General features: G+C 35.2%; 2 protein-coding genes and 1 long non-coding RNA gene across 5 annotated transcripts; 2 read left to right on the top strand and 1 right to left on the bottom strand.

Annotated features, from left to right (window-relative positions):
* The first annotated feature begins 3,120 nt into the window (after positions 1–3,120).
* Positions 3,121–4,339, top strand: LOC115960196. Its single transcript, XR_004085104.1, has 2 exons — positions 3,121–3,356; positions 3,539–4,339. It is a non-coding gene; the product is annotated as an uncharacterized LOC115960196 (long non-coding RNA).
* Positions 4,340–11,283: 6,944 nt separating this feature from the next.
* On the bottom strand, positions 11,284–20,879 carry LOC115960648 (rust resistance kinase Lr10-like). 3 transcript variants are annotated; one of them, XM_031079590.1, is made up of 5 exons: positions 20,027–20,879; positions 19,722–19,757; positions 19,324–19,404; positions 12,763–12,789; positions 11,284–12,504 (listed from the first exon to the last, which is right to left on the bottom strand). In XM_031079590.1, exons 1-5 carry the CDS (start codon positions 20,841–20,843, stop codon positions 11,369–11,371), a joined length of 2,097 nt encoding a protein of 698 aa, XP_030935450.1. In that variant the 5' UTR covers positions 20,844–20,879; the 3' UTR covers positions 11,284–11,368. The 3 variants fall into 3 exon arrangements, with proteins under 3 accessions (XP_030935450.1, XP_030935451.1, XP_030935452.1); XM_031079591.1 differs by lacking the exon at positions 12,763–12,789; XM_031079592.1 differs by lacking the exons at positions 12,763–12,789; positions 19,324–19,404 and having other exon boundaries at positions 20,027–20,878.
* Positions 20,880–21,285: 406 nt separating this feature from the next.
* On the top strand, positions 21,286–23,319 carry LOC115961184 (rust resistance kinase Lr10-like). The gene is made up of 3 exons (XM_031080206.1): positions 21,286–21,525; positions 22,663–22,723; positions 22,799–23,319. Exons 1-3 carry the CDS (start codon positions 21,286–21,288, stop codon positions 23,317–23,319), a joined length of 822 nt encoding a protein of 273 aa, XP_030936066.1.
* Positions 23,320–24,115: the final 796 nt, after the last annotated feature.

The raw sequence follows: 24,115 nt of genomic DNA, 5'->3' as shown, positions 1-24,115 counted from the left end.
CCAAATTAATCCTACAACAATAAACCTATGCTCTAATACCGATTGAAAAATCGCGTTATAGGAGATGCTTCCATATTAATCTGAAACAATGAGCCTATGCTTTGATACCAATTGAAAAATTGCTATTTAGACCCCTAATTTGCCATCAATCTTGGCACTAGATACTTTTTTTCAATTTGGCATTACATTCAACTAGTTCTTCTTCCAAGCTCTTGACCTTAAACCTATGGAAGAAATTCTCACACTTAACTTCATCCATTACATTCAACTATTTGTAATCTTGGCAATAGTTCTTTTTACATTCACTATTTGTAATGTTAGCAAATTTCCATGTCAAAAATCAAAATCGTTTTAGTGTGATTGAAAGTTTCCATATATTTTAATTTCATTTAAATTGTAATTGCATTGAGTTATTGAAGTTCAAGTTCAGAAGAAAGAGCACAAGTGCTGCAGAAGGATTCTTGATTGAGCAAGATTCATCATGTTAGGCGAAATTATGTGTAAGACAACAAAATTCGAGTTTTTTTTTTTTTTTTACACAAAACAGTTTCCTTGAAATCCATTTAACACTCAATTGGGCAAGTTTGCCTAAGAAAATCATTTTTTTTTTTTTGGGACTTATAATTGAATAACAAACTCCTTTGAGTAGGACATTTATCAATTTTAATTTTAAGAAATAGTATTTAACATGCCTCAAAGATACATTATTTTTCATATAATTATCAATTTTATTAAGAATCACACATAGAAAGCTTTGAGAGAGAATCTCTATATGCAATTGTATAGCAGAATCTGAATGTAAAATACATAGCCTCCAGTGTTTATATATAGAATCAAAGGAGAGCGAGAAAATAGGAAAAGACCTAACTGACTATTACACGTGTGCTAACTCCACATTATAAGCTTAATTAAAACACATGTCGTTTAGCTACTACAGTCATAAACTACAAGTATCTATGCCAGTTGAATAAATACTACTACTTTATCAACTGTAGCTCTGCTATTCCATCCATCTGCAACAAATTTCCTTAAAAATATTGTGAGCTATATTCCCAATTATATGAATTTGCAAAGAAAAACTCGCTTTGGACTAGAACCACAAATACATTTTAACTTAAAATGTTACGAAATCCCATGATGTGGACAACATTGACTAGAACGTTATGGAGTCCATGATAATTTAAAGTATGTCGATGTAACGAGGAACACTTTGGCCACCTTGTCATGCTCAATTAATTTCATACCAACTCATTTTCTTCTCTTCTTTTTTTCCTCCTTGTGGAATTTCATACTAGATCTTTGTTTCCCTTGAAACAATGTTATCATGATTGAGTAAATGAAGCTTCCTTATCTTTTTCCAAAGTCCCAAACTTGATATGAAACAAATTTATAGATAACTTTATTAACTAATTCTTTTTTCAATGATGGACACTATTAGTTCATAATAAAGACACCAATTTGTTTCGGTGTAAGTAGGATTCGAATTTAAGTCTCTTATTTAAGAATGAATTTTTTTTACAAATGAGTTAATTTTAGTTTATGAATTTATTAACTATTTATTTCTTTTGATGATTTGATAGTAGTTGGTGGTTCAAGAGTTAAATAACTCAATTGACACTTCTTGTTATTTTTAACTTTTTAATGGAGATGTTTAGGATTCAAGTCCTTTAAACCCAACTATCAAATTATAAAGTCATTTTTATTGGAAACAATATATATATATATATATATATATATATATATATATATCTCAATTACATAACAAGCTTTTTGTGAATTTATTAACTATAGGGTAAAAAGAGCTTATTTGATGGTAAGAGGCTCACCAACAATATGGACAAGTTTGGTGTGGGTTCTATGCATGATGAGAAAGTATTTGTTGTTTCTGGAATACCAAGTCAGCATCTAGTTGGTGTTTCATGGTCCAATTAAAACTTGACACCTGTATAAAATGACAGGTCAGGATACTAGCTCATTTAAATTAAAAGTACAGAAATGCCCTTGAAAATTTTCAAACTCCCGCCCCTTTAACACGCTTTACACTTTCATAAAATCGAAAGATTATCTTCTCCTTCTTTCTCTGTTTCTCTCTAGTACAACAGCACATAGGGATGGCCATGGGTAGGGTATGGATCGGGTATACCCATACCCTACCCAAAATATTTGTCCATGGATACCCTAATATCAATACCCATTAATATCCATACCCGGTGCTTACCCAGATCTATTATCCATGGATATCCATACCCTACCCAAAACCCATTTAAAAAAATGCATAGAATATCATACACCTACAGACCTACCAATCAATAAACCAAAAAAATTTGATTTTTAAAATAAATAAAAATTCACGAATATACATATTATCAAAATTTTACTGAAAAAAAAAGAAAAAAAAGAAGAAGATACCATTGTATCTCACTCAGCTTGCTCAGCAAGACTAGCCAAGTAAACCAAATGTTCTCCCTTTCTCCATAGCTTCGTTTCTCAACTCTCTCTCTCTTTTGGAAGCCTTATGATTTCACCAATTGCTTTCTGTGAAATACGGAGCGGAGAACCAGATGTGTCTCTCTCTCAACACCATGGCTTTGTGTCTTAAGAACCAGATGCTGAAACTGTAACCGCCATCAACAACGGCTTCGCAGCAAGCTCGCGTAATGGAGAAAGCTGAGTTGAGTTTGATCGACCATGACCCACTCCAATCACCTTCTCTCAATGCTCAGGTACATCACAGAAAGCTCTGATCCTGTTCTCTCTCACGATTTTGAAGACTGACCTTCTCTCTCTTTGATTACATTCTCTCTCTCATGACTGTTGATCTGGATTGATCGAGGTTTTTTTTTTTTTTTTTGAACGGGTTTGATCTGATTGTGTTTGTGTGTTTGAGGAGAGGCAGAGCCGCAGAGAGCTTTGAGAGAAAGAAATTTAGGTTTTTTTTTTTTTTTTTTTTTGTACGGGTCGGGTTTGGATAATATCCATACCCTACCCGCAAAATTCGGGTAATATCCAAACCCTACCCAATTATCTTTACCCATAAAAAATCGGGTATTATCCGGAACATTTGGATCGGGTAGGGTTGGATATCCATTACCTAATGGGTATGGCCATCCCTAACAGCACACACTAGCCCCTTGCACCTCCATGTACTCTCTCTCTCAACTCCAAAGTTTGACATCCACTACTTAGCATCGCCGCCGGATATAGAGACACACCGCTAAACATTACCAGTTCCTACGAGACTGGCCTTTGTCTTGTCGGAAAACGCCCAAAACCATCTCTTCTTCTCGTTGTTTCCAAATTCCAACCTTCGACACCAGAAGTTTTCTCGCACTTCCAACAAATAACGTTGCAAGAAGGTCTTCTCTCCCTCTGTTTTTATTTTATTTTATTTATTTATAATTTTTTCTGTTTATAGAGATGTGTTTTGTTTAAAAAAAAAAATTTTGAATTATACATGTTTGATAAAATGCTTCAGTGAGGATGGCTGCACTAATAATACAGTAATAGTTTTTTTATTATAATTATAAATCGTTTCCAGGTTGTCCATTATTACCAATCTTTGTTTTTCTCTCCAAAAAAAAGTCTTTGTTGAGTGTACACGATGACCAGAGAGTTGATAATCCAAAAGACTTGGGAGTCAGGCCCAGTGGAGGAGAGAGTTGCTTGGACTTGCTGAAGACTTTAGAATGCGACAAGAATTTGGAGATACACTGCTAAACATTACCAGTGCCATAAGAATTGCCCATCACCATCACCATCTTTCTCTTTCTTTTTCTTTTTTGGGCTTGTTAATTTTATTCATGAGTACTGCTCGTCTACTAATTATATGTAGTTTTCCAATTGGGTTAGTATGTTTTTCTTGAATTCTAATATACTTTATTGGGGCTAGATTCTTTTCTTTGATAAATTTTGACCACCAAGTTTGAGAATTTGGTGTTTATTTATTTGGTCAAGTTGTTTTTATGTTGGACACATTCAATTGCAACCAAAAATAGAGGAAGGGAATTTGCTAAATTCAATTGGGTAGGATAGTTTACCTAGTTATCTCTGTTTGATTAATTGCACAAAATTTTGATGGCTGAATGCTTGATTTAACCGTTTTGTTTGATTTAAATGAATTATTAGAGCAATACAGCCTTTTCTTGGCATCTTTTGTTCATTTATTTGATACTATATTTGTTCGGTATCTTGTTCACATTATTTACAAGAAATACCCTTAAAGCATGGCAACGTAGCAACCCCAAAGTCTCAAATAGTTCGTAATTACAACAAAAACTTAAAGTATGGCAACATAGCAACCCCAAAGTCTCAAATAGTTTGTATTTACCCAAAAAAAAAACTTAATTCAAACCGGCTAAAATGCATAATATAACCCTTCTAATCTCCACACTAGGTAGTTAATATATATATATATATATATATAAATTTATGCTTGCGATGATTAGTTTCAACACAACACAATTCCATACTTGAATTGAACTCTTCTGCAAACATTAGTTTAAGCACAACTTTAATGTGTGCTTTTGTTTATTGTTTTTTTTTCCCCCTAATATTGTTCTTTTTTTTAGGGCCTTGCAAAAAAATTCTGAAGTATGATGGATAGCTTTTTGGATGGTACTTGGGACAACATATTGCACAACCAATAGACAGCATTTTGGACTATTTTGGAACACATATTGCATAGTGGAGGAACATTTTGGACAATATCTTTTATTTGACAATTTTTTAGATAGCACAATTTTGATGATTAATTGTATAGCTAAACACTAATTATAACCATCAATTTGGAAATTTTTTGTAACTAATGAAGTTACTCAAACATGATAGATTTTGTGTATGTTTGAGTAGCTTCTAATTAAAAACTAATTATATGCAAATGATATAATTTTTTAATGCAATAGTACAGTTTATTCTTATATTGTAGATTCTATATGTGCATGGTATGGTTATTCAAGGTGAATGATAGTTATGTATGGTGGTTGAATTGCAATGCTAGATTGTTTGAGCTGAAATAGAGTGGAGGAATGCTAGATTCTTCAAAGACTAAGAAAACTTTAAATCCATCTCCAAGACTACTGATCCATTATGCTAATATGAATACTCATCAAGGATTTTTTCTAATCCCTTAACTTGGTATTATTATGAACCAAACGTGACATTAAGTATATCAAAGAAGAACAATTTGCACATCTTTTAATTGGATCAAGTATAGATTATAGATGCTCGTTACAAGCTTCTTCCTTTTCTCTCAAGGGTAGATAAAAATAAAATTGCACACTATAACTACATACATTATAACTTAGATTGTTCAAACACATACATTCATCAATCACAAAACTGATCAAAATTGAACTCAAATTCTTCAACATCAATATTAACTGAAGTCCAATGTGTCTTATAACAAATTTCTTCCATTAACTCTGTGTCAGCCTCATCATGCTTATCAATTAACTCTTCAAAATTGCTTCATAAATCTATGGTATTGTCTCTTCATCGCCTACAATATTTTTCAATGAGCTCTATCTTGCAACCAAACCATTTGAATAGTATTAAATTGTAATTACTCAAGACAAAAAATAAAACATCTTGAGTAAATGCACCCAAAAAAAAAAAAAAAAATTCTTTTTGGATGGGAACAAATAAGATTATTGAAAGAAAGCTATTATCCATTTATCCTAATGTAGATAGTATACCCTATAATAACAATTCATAATCCTCAATCTTGCACATAATCCCATGGGCTAAAAATATATCTTAATTTATATCAAGATACTCTGGTGACAACCTAACATAACCTTGAGGGGTTGAGGTTCCAACTACAATTTGGTGGACAACCCAAAAAATACTTGGACCAAAGGCCAAGAGTTGCAAATATGATATTTCAAAATTTCCAGCTAGGTTAGCTTCAATTCCACAAGCTATAAGGCTTAGATTTGAAGCACTAAATAATAAATATAATGAAAATTGAAAGAAAAAGAAAAAGAAATAGAAAAAATATAGATCTGAAATTTTATTTCCATGGAAACAACATAAACTCTTAGTTACACCACATTTGAATAAATTCCTTAAGCACTTTGTCTTAAGTTAATTGGTATTTAACTTGAAAAACAAAAAATGAGTTTAAACCACCATAGCATTCAAGTGAGGAGAAAATACCAACAAGAATTAAAAGATGAAAAAAGACTATTGAGGCAATGCTCAATAAATCACATAAGGCAATGACAAAAGAATTACAAATGGTGGACCCAAAGATATTGATGCTTGAAGGTTGCATCTAGCTATTCACCATAAGATAGATGTGTAGTTCAAATTGTTTACCATCTCATTAGACAAATTTAAAAGGCCATAAGAGATACCAAATGGGTATTTTTGTATTCTTCCATTTGGCTATTCACCAAAAAACAAATTTGTAGTTCAGATCGTGTAACAACTCAACTAATAAACAAAGAAAAAGCTTTATTTCTCGACCGATGAAACTGCAACATACTAACCACTTTTAATCTAATCCAAAAGAACAATGAAATAAAATAAAATAAACCTTTTATTGTATTATTAGTGCAACAATCTTCACTGAAGTATTTTATCAAACATGTATAATTCAATTTTTTTTAAAAACAAAACACATCTATGTAAACAGAAAAATTTATAAATAAAAAAATAAAAATAAAAATTAAAAAGAGGGAGAGAAAACCTTCTTGCAACGTCAGTTGTTGGAAGCGCGAGAAAACTTTCGGCGTTGGAGGTTGGAATTTGGAAACAATGAGAGGAAGAGATAGTTTTGGGTGTTTTCCGACGAGACAAAGGCCGATGTATCTCTATCTCTGGCAGCAATACTAAGTAGTGGATATCAAGCTTTGGAGTTGAGAGAGAGTACATGGAGGTGCAAGGGGCTGGTGTGTGCAGTTGTACTAGAGAGAAACAGAGAAAGAAAGAGAAGATAATCTTTTGATTTTACAAGTGAAAGCGTGTTAAAGGGGTGGGAGTTTGAAAATTTTCAAGCGCATTTCTGTAATTTTAATTTAAGTGAGCTAGTATCCTGACTTGTCAATTTTTATACAGGTGTCAAGTTTTAATTAGACCATGAAACACCACTAGATGCTGACTTGGTATTCCAGAAACAACATATACTTTCTCATGCATGATGTTCCATGCACCTTCATATCCAATTGAAACCTTGACTCATGAGTCAACAAATAGCTTCCATTCATAAAAACTTGTAAATGACATTTTGCAAGTAGTGTCATGTCATCCCTATCTTTCTTTGTTGCTTTCTCACTAGAACATCAATTAAAAATACAACTTGAGGTCCCACATGTTAAATTAAATAGCTCGATGAAAAGTTCTTCATGTTCAATTAAATTAAATATCTCACTACTAGAACATCGATGAAAAATACAACGGGTCATATAACACATAAGAAAAGTTGATTAAATTCTTCATTATTCAACCATAGGAATATTAGGAAAATTGTAACTCAAATTAATCCATGAAGCAACCGCTTCCCACCAGCCTTACAAAAAAGGGCCCATGACAAGATTGAGAGCAATGAAATTTTACACACTGAGGTACAAAAGGAAAATCCCAACACAAAATTTTTTTCAACATGGCCTTTATATCTTCTATAATGGGTTACAAGGCCCAGTTTATGTCTAAAAGGTTCTTTCTGTATAGAGCAACCTAGAAAATAGTTATATTTGTGTGTAATTTTCACGCAATGCCAAAAGACTTCTTAAGCCACCTATATCTGAGTAATTTTCACTCAATGGCATAAGACTTCTTGAGCCAATGGTGTTTGAGATTTCTTCTAAAGAAGTAAGTTTAAGTTTGACTATTATTTACTCTTCCTATGGGATGTGCTCGACGACTTCTAGTGAAATAAAATTAAAACTTTTAAACGAAAAACAGAAGTTGAGTGCAACAATTTTCCAATATTTGATTCTCTTTTGGTAGAACCAATATTTCTTTCATCCACATGAATTGATTGCAATTTGCAACAAGATTCTAATATTTAGTATTTGTTTCAAATGTTAAATTGCACCAGCACTCCTTGAATTACATTAAGCTCCGTAATTATGTTTTTTTTTTTTTGGGGGGGGGGGGGTCAATTTGGTACAAATAATTTTGATACCAAATCAATATTTAGGCCCCCTTCTATTAGTGCCATATCCATATTCTACCAAATGGAACACCTGGTCTTAGAACACATGGGTCTCAGGTGAGCCAAAATGTTTTTGCATCCAATAATGAAAAATGAAGGAAATATTGAGAAAACCAAGGATGAAAGTAGGAATTTGTCTTTGAGGAACCGAAACATGAACAATAACATTTTTTGATGATTCAACATTCAAGAATAAAAAATATACTAAAATTCAAATCTAAATTAGTATACAAGAATAGAACTAGTATCTATTCCGTATTAACAAAGCATAAATAAAATAAAAGACTCAAATAAATTTTTTTTAATATATTTGATATTATTTATGATATTTTAAAATGGATCTTTTTTAAAAAAAATATTGAAAATTATTTATATTCATTACGTAATAAATTTTGCTATAATTTCTCTTTTAATGTAACCATGTTGAAATGGTCAACAGCCAAAAAACCTAGCCCTTCCTGTCTTGGATTCTTACAAGGTAAAGAAAATGACAACATTTCTTACTTTCAAATCTACACCATCCAAGTGGAAATGCAACAACTCCACAGCACTAGTAATATAGAAACTTGGCCAAGGATTCACATCTTTCAGTTTCATATTTGGGGCCCTAACTTGGATTCTTCCTCTCACATCACGGCATTTACCTCTCTCTTTCATCTTGATTTCTCTCTCTCTCTCTCTCTCTCTCTCTCTCTCTCTCCACTAAATGTGTGGTGGTATTCACGTGAGCGATCTTTGTACATTTATTGTAAATTTGATTTTATTTCAACATATCAAAATTTTCATTATTGTTGTCTCTACATTTACATTATGTGCAGGTTTGGTAGCAATTTTTTATGGTAATTTATTTGCATAGTATTATTCAGCAATATATATATATATATATTTGCATAGTGTTTATTAAAATATATAAATTTTAGAAACTTTTATATTAGATGTGTGACAAAATTTTTTTTAAAAAAAAATAGCTTCTTTCTATTAAAAGTTATTATTTACCAAAGAAATGCTTAAAACAAAAAGCTTTTAGCAAATAAGCAAGAGCCAAATGCACATGTAATGAAAAAAAAAAAAAAAAAAAAAAAAAAACTTTATTAGTGAGTCCCACCATATGAACTCTCTCCTCTCTCCCTTGAGGGGAAAGAATATGGTTGGTTTATGAAGGAAAAATGGATCCTTCAATTTTCTATTCTTTCACCTCAATCCATTCAATTTTTTTTTTTTTTTTTTTTTTTCCAATCATTTTGATCTGTTTTTTTTTTTTTTTTTTTTAATGGATTCATTTTGAACCTTAAGTTATGAAACTATTGTCATTTTAGTACTTTCACTTGGCTCACAAACACGTAGCTAATAAAATAATTAGGAATAATTAATTACTAGTAATAAAAAACCACATCTGCGTCTAAATTAAAAAAAAAAAAAAAAATCAACATCAAAAAAGAAAAATGAAATAATGATTTTCTAAAGAAAATAAATAAATAACTTGAATTTTTTTTTTTTTTTTTTGACTGTGAAGATAGAAAACTTGAAATAAAAAAACACTCTAGTTTCCTTTTATTTTCATTCATTTTTTTTGCGAAAGTTAGAGTTGCTTGTGATCAAACCATTCCAATTCTTGGAACAAACCTCGCACATTGTTATCACAGGTAATTAGAAGATGGTTTGAGGCTTGGATTTTGTAGTTTTCACTTTTCACTGACACTTACCACTAACAAATAAATAAAACAAAACAATGTTACAACACAGGTTTGCTCAAGAACACAAGCAAAAAACGAAGGAGAAAGTAATGTGTGATTTCATTGAATTGATTAATTATGTTACAACATAGCTCTGTCTTTTATACACAACGACAGAGCATGAGGAGGAAAAACATGATGTTACTATCTAACCGGCAAAGGCACAAAATAACCATCTCCTCCACAAACCAGATGCACCAATCAACTTATGACACGAGGCCTCTAAACATTGACAGAGAAATGAGAAAGACTACAAGCCGTACAATTTTGTGTGAAATTTTTTTTTCACCATGTATAAAGTTAGATAGTGTTATATTCTCTAATTACAGTGGAGCTATCATGTGTTTTTACTATTATACCTTTATTTACGTTAGTTATTCCGTTCTTCCAAAGCTTTCAAAAACATTTTTTCCATTTACTTATTGTTTTCACCGTTTAAACGTAACTTAATTTTGACAAAGGTTATTGATAAAATTGAGAATGTAATTCTTTATATATTGAATTGAATTGGTAGTACGATTGTAGTGACCATATATGGTTGGATATATGGTATGCATACCATGCTCCTATAGCAGGGGCAAGTAAGAGAAGCACAAAAATGACCATATATGGTTGGAATAGTTCAAGCTTACTCTCGATTTGTTTGTACATTTATAGGATGCTGGAGGATACTCAATATTTCCAGAGAAGTTCAAACATGTAGAGTATTTTTTTCATTTGGGCAAGTAAGAGATTGGGACATTTTGATTTCAATATGGTATTCAGAGTCCAAGTTAGGCGTTATTCATCAAGCACAGGATGTATAATCATAGACAATTTTAATTCCCACACACCAATCTCAAAAAAGTAAATAAAGCCATGCCCTTGTTCACTTAAAATTTTTGCTACATCTTGTGCACTTAAATTAGTACAAGACGAATACGTATAAATATAAGTCACATTTTCAAGAGCTAAAACAGGAATATTTTCATTCAAATGGGACAACTCTAATTGAACAGCCTGGTTGATTAAGGAATATTAATTATCTGCACAACAATAATTTATCCTCTGTAGCAGGCAGAGCAGCCACTAATTATTTATGAATTGATCGCGCTTTTTTTTTCTTTTTTTTTATATGATAATAACAAGAATTAATTGCTAACCATGCATATGAGTACTAAATATATAAAAAAAAAGTAAAGCAATTTCTACAACTGGGCTATTGCCACTCCAAAATATATTGCCCCGTTTTTCAGCATTGTTTATTAACTTAATCAATTACACATTCACAATAAATATTTTTTTCCTCATAAAAAGACTTTAACAAATAAATATACCACACACTAAGCAAAAAAGAAAATTTGTTGTAGGTAAGGATAGCTATCATAAATTAAGGGACCAATTATTTGTCACACAAAAATATGAAGTGTCTTTATGCTATCATATATGTGAAGAATAATTGCCCCAGTTCCGCTGTGGTGTTAACTTTCCCTTGCATTTAAAGTATAGCCAATTGACTTGATTCACCTGATTGAAATGATGAACTAGTTGAATTTAAATTGTCTCCTACATCCCTTGTTGGTCTCGCTGGTGATGATGATAGGAAAGGCTTGGAAGGCATTTGTAAGCATTCAACTTCTCCTTCAAGCATTTCTACAACTTTGTTCATTGAAGGACGGTCACTAGGCTTCATTTGTATGCACCATAATGCAACTATGATCATCTTCTTAACAATTTTCTTCTCCTCCTCTGTGGCATCTTCTATTTCTATGTCATTTCCTTCGCTAAATTGGCCATAGACCCAAGTTGGGAAGTAAATTTGGCTTGAATGGTCTGCAAATGCATTCACGTTCTTTCTTCTACTTGCCATTTCCAACAATAACATGCCAAAACTATAAACATCAGCTTTATAGGAGACCCCTCCAATGTTTTTATAGAACAACTCTGGAGCTATATATCCTAATGTTCCTCTTGCAGCAGTCAACGACACTATGCTATCATTCGTTGAATAAAGTTTTGCAAGCCCAAAATCAGAAACTTTGGGAATGAAGTTCTCATCGAGAAGAATGTTATGAGGCTTAATATCAAAATGCAGAATTTGCATGTCGCATCCTCGATGTAGATATTCAATCCCATGAGCCACTCCAAGAGAAATCTTATATGTTTTTTCAATACTTAAAGGCATACTTCCTTCTCGAGAAAAAATGTATTTTTCAAGAGAACTATTAGGCATGAATTCATATATAAGGGCACGTTTTGGTCCCTCAGCACAAAAACCAATGAGTTGCACCACATGCACGTGGTGAATCCTTCCAATTGTTGCAACTTCATTGATAAATTCTTGCCCATTAGCTTTGGGGTTACCCAACATCTTTATAGCTACTAGAGGGCCACTTTCAAGCTTTCCTCTATATACAGAGCCATAGCCTCCTTCACCCAATTTGTCCTTGAAACCTTTGGACATCTTCCTAATGTTTGAGTAAGAGTACCTAATTGGCATGAGATTAATTTGGCTTTGCAGAAATTCTTCAATAGCATCATACATTGATAAATGTCTCTTACGCCACTTATATATCAAAAATGCCACCACACATGGAATCCCCAAGGCAGTCTTTGTTTCAAGGTAAAATGATGCTGTGCAGAAACAAAACCGAAATAAGCATAAGAAAACAAATTTCTTGTTGCACCTGTCAGCTTTTTCAATTTTAAGTTGAAAATACAGTTAGACTTACAACTACACACCTTGTTAATCCTAGTAATTAAGCACACTATATGTTGTTTCATGTTAATGTCACTAATATTTGTGTCTTGTTTGCATGGTAAACTATTTTTAATCTCAATGTTAAGGAATGACACGTTAAAAAAAGTAGAAGAAGAGATTCAGGTTGTTACCCAATTTCACTGACACGGGCAAATAATCTGCAAGAAATATTAACAAAAAGAAGGTGAAATTACTTTTTGCTAAGGCAAAATGAATTGCTAATTAGTGATACTGTAGAACTCATTATCCTTCCTTAGGAGTGATACTCATCCCCTCTATTAACAACGTTAATAGTAGGGCTAGTCGGGCTCTTTTTCTTGGGGTGGGGAAACAGTAATACTTCTGTTTTTGTTAGTGGCTTTCGAATAATGGAAGAAATCCTGGACGATTGGAAACGATTCTCCCTTCTGGAGGAAGAAAACAGCAAGGTTACACTGGATGATGAAAACCAGGGTTCTACAGAGGTGATACTTGCAGGTAAATTTATGACAAGAAGGGCGCTTAACATTGAAGCGGTTGGAAGAACTCTCAAGCTGCTGTGGAGAACCCGGAACGGCTTCGAAATCCGGGATGTAGGAAATCATATACTGCTTTTTGTGTTTGATAATGAGACTAAAGCAGAAAGAGTTTTGGCTACGGAACCATGGACGTATGATAAACACTTAATCATCTTGTCTCGGTATGATGGGTCCTGCCCTATTCAGAATATAAGGTTTCACACGGTCAAGTTCTGGATTCAGGTCCACGGCCTCCCAGTGAATAGATTAAATGAGAAGACAGCTTATGGGATCGGAAAAAGTATTGGGGAAGTATCAAGAACCTCACAGTCGGGCGAGTTAATCGGAGGTAACTTCCTACGAATCCGGGTAGGCATAAACATCACGAGACCCCTTAGCAGAGGGCGAAAAGTCCTTCTGGGTAGAGACAGAGAGGTTTGGGTTAAGTTTAAGTATGAGAAACTTCCGAACTTTTGCTACTGGTGTGGGATGGTGTCTCATGACGCGAAGGAGTGCAAAGTGTGGCTGTCAAGTAAGGGCTCGCTGCCGCTGGATCAACAAGAATATGGTCCATGGCTTCGAGCCGATCCATTCTCAGTGGGACGAAGATCTGTTATGTTTGTTCCAGGTTCGAGGGGTAATTTTGGTGGAGAAGAGATTCCTGTGAGGACCGGGAGTGAGCAGGAACGGAGATCACAAGAGGCGGCGCCACCACACGTTGCTGGTACGAGTCAGGTTGACCTCTCTTCCGAGATTAACCAAAGTATGGGAAATCCGGGTAGTGGGGCGAATATCACTCTAGCTTTCCATGAAGATAGTATTCGGGACTGTCCTGAATCTTCCCCTGCCGTGATGCCTGCTAATGTGCACACAAATATGGTAAGCTTTGAAGCTCAAATTCAGGATATTGATATGGAGTTAACTAAGTTTGATAATAGTAATTCCTGTGCTGCTGACCCGGGTATTTTGCATGAGTTGTCTCCTAGCTTGCCTATATATTCTAATCAGGTACATGCATGTGAAAAGTCCAATATTGCACCCCCTATTGTTGCACATGATTTCATTAATGAATCACGTGATCTTGAGGAGAACCAGTTATGTTTAAGAACATGGAAACGTCTGGCACGTTTGAAGCAATCCTCAGAAGAAAACATGCAGATTCCAACTTTAGGCAAACGTCCTATCGATGTGGAAGTGGATGATGAGGCAGAAAAGTGTCGAAAGAAGATTCAGATTTCTCAGGAAGTACAAAATCCAATGGTGGAGGCTGCTGAGCAGCCCCGCCAGTCCCAATGAGTTTTTTAGCATGGAACTGTCGTGAGCTTGGGAACCCATGCACAGTTTGGGAGCTTGGAGATTTAATCCGGGCAAAAGATCCCTCTGTCGTGTTTTTAGCCGAGACATGGGCAGATGAAGCAAGGCTAAATGACATTAAAAGAAATTTAAGTTTTGATAATTTGCACTTTGTGGAAAGAATAAATAGAGCTGGGAGTTTGGCTCTGTTTTGGAAAGACTCAGTGGATTTACATGTTGAAACGTCTTCAAAGAATCACATTGATGCGGTGGTAGGAAAAGGAAAAGAGGGAGCTTGGAGAATCACTGGTTTTTACGGTGAGCCTGTGACACACAAAAGAATGGAGTCTTGGAATCTTCTTCGGGAACTCAACTCTCGGATGACACTTCCTTGGCTTTGTTTTGGGGATTTTAATGAAATAATCCGTCAATCTGAAAAATTGGGTGGCAGTGTTAGGAGCCAAGCACAAATGCAAATATTTAGAGAAGCCATAGATGAGTGTGGTTTTATGGATCTTGGGTTCACAGGCTCTCAATTTACTTGGAAGAGGCATTTTAATGATGGCCATTCGGTGTGGGAAAGATTAGATAGGGGTATGGCTAACAGTGACTGGCTACTTAAATTTGCAGGGACCAAGGTTCATCACTTATCATCCTTTACTTCAGATCACTGTCCTTTATGGATTGTGCCAAGAAATTTGCTCTCTCCAAGTGCTTCTAAACCCTTCAGGTTTGAAGAAATGTGGCTAACAGAGAAAGGGTGTACCGATACTGTCCAAGCTGTTTGGGCGGTAAGTGATCCAACTGACCCGGGCACTAAGGTAATAAAAAAGATAGAGAGATGTGGTATTGAATTGAAGAAGTGGAGTATGAAAAATTTTGGCAGTGTGAGGAAAGAGCTAGAACTGAAGAAGAAAGTGATTGGGAAGGCCGAAAGGGAAGCAATGAGAACTGGGCAGAATTTTCGAGTTAGAGAGTTGATGTCTGAACTCAATAAACTCATGGAAAAGGAGGCCCGGATGTGGATGCAAAGATCTAAGGTACAATGGGCCAAACTCGGAGACAGGAACTCAAGGTACTTTCATGCCAGAGCTACACAAAGGTTTCGAAAAAATTCCATATCTTCCCTTAAAAAACCTGATGGCACATGGTGTGGAGATCAAGATGAAGTGGTGGACACAATAGTAGCCTACTTTCAAGATTTATTTAAATCAACCTACCCCACCAATTTGGAGAACACTACCCAGCACATTTATCCTATTATAAATGATGAGATGAATGCAAGTCTTGTGGCGGATTTTGAAGCTTGGGAAGTGCAAGAAGCAATCAAGCAAATGGCCCCGTTAAAAGCCCCTGGCCCGGATGGTATGCCCCCTATCTTTTATCAAAACTATTGGAATTTACTAGGTGAGGAGGTCACTTCTTTTGTGCTTTATTTTCTTAATTCTGCATCTTTGCCTGCTAACCTTAATCACACTTTTATTACTCTCATTCCAAAGGTTAAAATCCGGAATTAGTATCTGAATTTCGGCCTATTAGCCTGTGTAATGTATTGTATAAAATTTTTTCTAAGGTGTTAGCAAATAGGCTCAAAAAAATTCTCCCAAATATTATCACTGAAAACCAAAGTGCCTTTACGAAGAGTCGGCTTATTTCAGATAATATTTTGGTGGCTTTTGAGTCTTTACATAGTATGCAGAGACATACAGGGAAAGATAATTACATGGCCATAAAGCTTGATATGAGCAAAGCATATGATAGGGTGGAGTGGACCTATTTAGAAGTTGTGATGAGGAGAATGGGGTTTGATGAAAGATGGATCAGATTGATGATGATTTGCTTAACTTCTGTATCTTATTCAATCCTGGTCAATGGCAAGCCAAAAGGTATGATTATCCCAACCCGGGGTATCAAACAGGGTGATCCTTTATCCCCTTTTCTGTTCTTGCTGTGTACGGAAGGGTTGAATGGCCTAATATCTCAAGCAGCCAATTGTGGTGACATAAAAGGTTATGCCTTATGCAGAAATAGCCCGAGACTAACACATCTTCTATTTGCAGATGATAGTCTTCTCTTTTGCAGGGCTACAGAAAGGGAGTGCAATAATATTCTGGAGATACTAGATGTGTATGAGAGTTGTTCTGGCCAACAAGTCAACCGGAATAAAACTACCATCTTCTTTAGTAAGCTTACTTCTGAAGATACCAGAGAACACATCAAACAAGCTTTGGGGGTTTTAGAGATCAAGCAGTATGAGAAGTACCTAGGCTTACCATCTTTCGTGGGGAGAAGGAAGAAAGCTAGTTTTAACTTCATTAAGGAGAAGGTGTGGAGAAAGCTACAAGGTTGGGAGGAAAAACTGCTATCTCAGGCTGGGAGAGAGATTTTGATTAAAGCAGTAGTGCAAGCAATTCCTACTTACACTATGAGTTGCTTCAAACTTCCTCTTGGTCTATGTAATGAGTTGGAGAGCCTTATTAGAAAGTTTTGGTGGGGTCAGAGGGGAGACAGACGCAAGATTCATTGGGTGAAATGGGAAACCCTTACCCAATCTAAATCTGTGAGGGGCATGGGGTTTAAAGATTTGGCTCTTTTTAAAGATGCTTTGTTGGCCAAACAAGCTTGGCGCCTTCTTCATAACAAAGATTCGCTTTTGCATAGAGTCTTTAAAAGTAAATTCTTCCCTAATTGTTCTTTATGGAAGCCCCAGATAATCCTAGTGGCTCACATGCTTGGCACAGTATTCTAAAGGGTAGGGACGTGTTGTGGGAAGGAGCCCGTTGGAGAGTGGGTACGGGCGATACCATCAAAATTTGGGATTATCCTTGGCTGCCTAGCTTAGAGCATCCAAGAATTTTATCCCCAACAATTGATGGTCTACAGGAAGCTACAGTTGATTGTCTCATAAATCCAAGTACAAGGTGCTGGGATAGGGAAATTTTATATGGTTATTTTGCACCTTTGGAAGCTGAATTAATTCTAAAAATTCCCCTTAGCCCGACAAAGGTTGAAGATAAGCTCTTTTGGCCTCATGTACCTAATGGAGTCTATAGTGTTAAGTCTGGATACAGGTTTCTTGTTAAAGAGAAAACCGGTCCACCTCCATCTCCCCCCTCTCAAAATGAAGCCCCAAGTTTTTGGAGGCGATTGTGGAAGCTCTTGGTGCCAAACAAAGTCAGAAATTTTTTGTGGAGGGCCTGTAGGGAAGCTCTACCAGTCAGGAAGAATTTGGTCCGCAAGAAGATCCTTGATGATGAAGTTTGCTGCCACTGTAACGTGAAGGCTGAGGATGGTTTCCACGCTTTGTGGGACTGTTCTGCACTCTCAGCCATCTGGGAAACTGACTTGATTTGGTTGTTTTGCAGGTCTAAGAAATTTTCAAATTTTTTCGAGCTTGCCAGGTTCGTGTTGGAAGAAGACCAGAGTCCTGAGATGTTTGCGTCGATCACATGGACCATTTGGAGGCGTCGGAACCAGCTTCGCACCAGCAGCAGACCCTTCCCGCTAGCCCAAGTCGTCCCTTCAGCTAGGCAGATGCTCCACGAGTATACAGAGGCAAACCAAATTGCAACGCTGCAGTCTCTCCCTCCTCAACGTTCTCAGCCTAGATGGGAGCCTCCGCCTCCACCGCTCATCAAAATTAACTTTGACGGTGCGCTATTCAAAGATACAGAGGAAGCAGGACTGGGAGTTGCCGTACGTGATTCTCATGGAAACATTCTCGCATCCCTGGCAGAAAAGATTAAGATGCCATCATTGTCCGACAAAGTTGAAGCTCTTGCAGCGGTTCGAGCTATCACCCTTGCTATGGACCTCAATCTACCCTCTTTTATTGTCGAGGGAGACTCCGAGGTGGTTATTTCAGCCTTAAGGAAAAAAGAAGACTCCTTTTCTTCTTTTGGCCATTTGATTTCTTCCGTCAAGCAATTTTTAGTTTACTGTAACTGCATTTCTTTTTCTCATACCCGTAGATCGGGGAACTCAGTTGCTCATTCTTTAGCCAAATTTGCAAAAACTATTGATGGTGTACTAGTGTGGATGGAGGATGTTCCACCACCTATTTTGGATGTACTTTTAGCCGACTTTGGCTGATTTATTTTTTAATAAGATGAAGATGAATTCTCAAAAAAAAAAAAAAAAGTGACCTGAATAACCTGAAAAGTCTAAGACCTAATAAAACTGCATTAACAACTGTAATAAAATTGCAGTAAGAGCATTAGGCCATGCTTAGCAAGAAATATAAACAACCATAAAAACCAGTTGATTTATAATTTATATTTCTGGTCTTTAAAATTGTGATGTCACTTTAATTGAGTGGAGCTCAATCAAATGCCTACAATGTTCTCAATAACCGTTACTTGTTAGAATTATGCAGTTAAATAAATAAATTTATCACTTCCTATTTCCTAACATCTTAAGTCTTTGTAAGAATTGGTAATTTAATATTAGTTAATTTATTGATGGGGCTAATGAATTTGGCCATTGAGTCAAGCAAACCTATTTTAATTAGGTTATGATAGAGTAAATGTTCAGACATGCATTCTGCATTGAATATTAAGTACTAAGCCTTTATTCTCACGGAAATATTGGGAGCTAGGAAAGGTAAATTTTTAATAGAAAGAAGAAGCTAATTTTTTAATAAATTCTAAATTTTTTACTTTTCATATCATCAAGCCTAAAAGATTGAGATTGTTAATAAAATTATAATTAAATAATTAATAAATTCAAAATTTCCTAAGAATTTTATTTATCAGAGATCAACCGATTACCCAAGTACATGGTTATTCCTCCATCTGTGTCATCAACACACATTAGGCGCAATCACTCAGGCAATTCTATTTCCTTGTCCATTCTATATTAATTACTATCCTTCAAACAACTTCTTTCAGATAGAAACCTCACCTGTGGCTGTGAGTAAATAATGTGAATTTCTTTTAATTTTATTCCACCATGCTGCATTGTCGAAAATTGAAAACCAAAATGCTGCATTTTTGACAAAGAAAGAAAAACCTCAACGTTGAGAACTTTAAAATTGAATTTAGTCATTATACGGAAACTACAATAACTATTCCCTAACATGTAGGGTACGCACGAAGAAATTATCTTCTTAAAAAATTCGATACTTTTTTACTTTTCATTCCTCAAGCATAAAAGTTTGAGATCAACCAATTGCCCAAGTACATGGTTATTCCTCTACTTCTATCATCATCACATCAGGCACAATATATTACTCATACAATTCTATTTTATTGTCCATTCTATATTACCCTTCAAACAACTGTTTGAGAAAGAAACCTCACCTTGGAGTACTGTATATCGGATCTGGTCAAGCAATCCTGCAATGACAAATAAAAGAAAAACATCAGCGTTTGGAAACCTTAAAAATTAAATCTAGTCATTATACTGAGACTTGAGTAAAAGTATCCTAGTATGTCTATTACATTGGTATGGAATTATGGATGGTGTATGCAGCAAGAAGTTTGGTCTTATAGAAGTTTAATAGAAACAATACACGAATGGTTAGTGAATCTTGCAAAGGGAATAATGGTCAACATGCATGTAAAGTATTTAATTAGAGAATGTAAAGTGTTATGGCCTTATTTACCTTCATTAGAGTTCAGATAGATGCATTGAACATGGTTCGCGCCATCGGGGTAGCAATACTGGCCTTCTTCTCTGCAATAACTTCGACAAATACCATCGAGCCATGAAAGCTCAAAACCATATGCCAATTCATTGTGGACGTCTTTACAGGAGATATTTGGGTCATCATTATTTATTGGCCACGATGTCAGAAACATCTTCTCTACTTGGCACGAGTCCCCCACTTGGGATGCGTTGGTTCTACCAACTGTAACATATCTATACCTCCTCTTGGAATCAGATATAGAAGAAGAGTTGTCATTATAATTGCAAGTAGAAGTGTCCAAATACAATGGAGAATTCACTGGTTTTTCACAGCTCATCAAAGCCAAACTTCGTGATAGCTGTGCGTTATTCCACTCCATTGACTCCAATTCCATCCTCAGCTGATACGTAGCATGTGCATACGAATAGTGCAAACGGAAACTGTATCCATATAAAGAATAACTCGGAGTGGAGAAGTAATTGTACTTGTGTATACTCGAGTCCACGATCCGGATTGTGTAGTTACTGTAACTGATTTCTTGTACGTAGTATTTTCCTTCCAATAAGTACAGCACCGTGCGATTGTTCTCACACGACAGTTCATACCTTGAGTGCCCGCACTTCTTAGGATCGGTCTTCAATCTAAACGGAAAGCTTATGTTGGGGATATTGCCACAGGAAGAAAAATGGGCACAAGTATGATTATCCAGAGTTGTACTGCAAGATGGAGGGACTAATAGAACAAGAGCAATAAGGACCGTGAGTCCTGCAGTGAAGCCTAATCCTCTTACCATTATGACTTTATGAGAGAGAGAGAGAGAGAGAGGAGTTTTTGCAATGGTTCAACTGCCTCAGATTTAGACAGATTATAAAGGCAGTGGACGTCAAACTTATTCTTATGCGGGTTAATTTTTTTAATAATATATATTGTAAAATAATAATATTTAAAAGTTTTTTTGGAAAATGTTTTTTTTTTTTTAATCTTTCAACAATGTGCATATTCAGTGGGTCTAGTCTTTTTACGAGATGAGTTCAATGTTGAAAATTTTTAGTATATGAAGTTCCCCCCGAAGTAACATTGGCAAATAGCCAGAGCCTATGAATTTTATCCCTCGATATAAAGAGTATATATCGTAGGATATTGAGAAGAGTACCAAAAAAAAAAAAAACCCAACCTTATAAACAGTTTTTGAGACCATAGATATGGATATCTAGGAGATTTGAGACCACAGAGATATGGATACTACTCATAGAATAGTTATCCCAACCTTACTGTTGTTTGTGCTTTTCATCGTAGACCTTGGAGAAGGCCACAATGGGTGTCCCGAATTACGGTGTGGAGAAGATGGCCCAGTCATACGATTTCCTTTCCGACTCAAAAACAAGCACAAGCAGCCAGACCAGCAGTGTGGCTATCCTGGCTTTGATCTCCACTGTTCTGATAATAATGATACGGTGCTCGAGCTGTCTAATTCAGTAAAACCCGTTGTCCGTTACATAACTACATTGATTACGAATCTCAGTTAATTGACGTAATTGTCTCAGATTCTTATTGCTTTCCAATCATGGGACTACTCAATCTATCTTCCTCGCCTTTCCAATTCCAATCTAAACATTATGATTATGCCCTTTTCAATTGTACACAAGAAAATGTCGGTTGGATCGATTGTACTTGTCGCCACCTAGTTTATGCTTTTCATCCGGATGATGACATCAACTACTTGCCCATATTATCATGTAGAAAGATGTATACCGTTTCAATTCCAAATGATATATGGGATTATTATAGATTGACATGGTCCGAACCGAAGTGCGGAGACTGAAGTGAAAGGCGAGAAATGTATATTTAAGAATAATACCAAAATTTTTGAAACTGAGTGCTTCAGCCCCTACAAACACAAAGACAATAAAAGTATTGTTTTCTACCCAATCTCCACTTTTATAATCACACAAGTTCTTCAGGTTTCAAGCCAACATGTATTGATTTGACCAAGCTTAGTTTATAAATGTGCTCTGTAACGGTAATATCCTGCATTCATGAAGTGTTATTTTTCCAACCAAAAGAATATTACTTTAGAACTAGTCTTATAATATAAGAAAAATGATTAGATATTCCCCAAAATACAGCACATAATATTTTACTCACTCTTCTCACAAGTATAACGGATTTCAATTTGAATTTAATTAGTGAGATTCACTGTTATGTAATGTGAGAATACATAATACTATTTGTACTCTCAAAACACTATTTTTTTTTTAAAGAAAAAGAAATACTAAATAATTACTTGTCTATTGGTAGCTCATCAGTTGGAACCAAACCTAGGAGTATCAACATAGATTTGGCTCTCAAAAAAAAAAAAAAAAGATTTGGTTCTCCAATCGATTGAACCGCATTAATACCTAAAAAGGCTAGCAAAAGCGTGGCAATTGACTGATTGAGGGAAAATAACTTGTTATTAAATTTCTTCTCAAAAAAATTGTTATTAAATTAGACCTTTAAGAAGCCTAAACTTGGACATAAGGTTTGAATGCAATATAACCTAACTTGTTATAATATATCTTTCTTGCTATTAGTGATATAAATACACACAATTATCTTTTATTTTCATATAGGTGCAATTAGAAGCTAATTATGTTATTTTTACAGGTAAATCAACAAAGATAATGAGTACTGGTGAGTTGCCCGTTGACCATTTGAAATTTAACAATGATTTTTTTTTTTCTTGACTCACAAATGTTTAAAACGCAGTTTCCATCTTGGGGTCATTTCTTTTGGCACTAGTGGTTTATGTAGTCTATTGTGTCTATCGCTATGACAAATTAGAAAAAGAGAATCAAGCAAGAATTGAAAAGTTTTTAGATGATTACAAAGCTCTCAAGCCCACTAGGTACGCATACAACGATGTTAAAAGGATTACAAATCAATTTACTGAGAAGTTAGGTCAAGGAGCCTATGGAACAGTGTTCAAAGGAAAGCTTTCAAATGAAATCCATGTTGTTGTGAAGATCCTAAATAGTTCCAAGGGCAATGGGGAAGAATTCATAAATAAAGTGGGAACAATGTGTAGATACCACCATGTTAATGTGGTTTGTTTGGTTGGCTTCTGTGTTGATGGATTTAGAAGGGCATTAGTTTATGAGTTCTTACCAAATGATTCACTAGAGAAGTTTATTTCATCAGTAGATTCTAACTATTTCCTTGGTTGGGAAAAACTACAAGACATTGCTCTTGGCATAGCAAAAGGAATTGAATATCTTCACCAAGGATGAGATCAACAAATTCTCCATTTTGATATCAAACCTCGTAATATTTTGCTAGACCAAAATTTCAATCCAAAAATTTCTGATTTTGGTCTAGCCAAGTTGTGTGCAAAGGATCAGAGTGTAGTGTCCATGACCACAGCTAGGGGGACCATAGGTTACATTGCTCCCGAAGTGTTCTCTAGGAACTTTGGGAACGTGTCTTACAAATCAGATGTTTACAATTTTGGAATATTGTTGCTTGAGATGGTTGGAGGCAGGAAAAATGTTGGTGTAACCGTGGAGAACACTAGCCAAATATATTTTCCATAATGGATGTACAATCTGTTAGAGAAAAAGGAAGACTTACGAATCTATGTTGAGGATAATGTAGATGCTAAAATTGCAATGAAACTAGTAATTGTGGGACTATGGTGCATCCAATGGCACCCAATGGATCGTCCTTTCAATGAAAGTTGTGGTTCAAATGTTGGAGGGTGACAGAGATAACTTAACAATGCCTCCAAATCCCTTTGCCTCTATAGGCCCTACAAGAATCAATGCAAGTACGCTTGCAAGGCGTCTAAATCTAGATTTAGAAGTCATCCCTAAATTAGAGTAAGTATTCTTAAACTAGAGGTCCTCAATGATGATATGGGTCGCAATCATGGTGTACTCAAGGATTATAATTATTAATCTTGTACTCACTTTAGGGACTTTAAGTTTCCTTATATCAAGTATGACTGTATGAGCAAGGCGATGCTTATAAAAAAGTACCTCTTTATTAATTTATTTTTATAATGAGCAGAATTTTGTAGAATAAAGC

Source organism: Quercus lobata, chromosome 9 (assembly GCF_001633185.2).
Source record: "Quercus lobata isolate SW786 chromosome 9, ValleyOak3.0 Primary Assembly, whole genome shotgun sequence".
Classification (NCBI taxonomy): domain Eukaryota; kingdom Viridiplantae; phylum Streptophyta; class Magnoliopsida; order Fagales; family Fagaceae; genus Quercus; species Quercus lobata.
The sequence above is the reverse complement of the archived record's forward strand: the minus strand, read 5'-3'. Positions and strand labels throughout refer to the sequence as shown.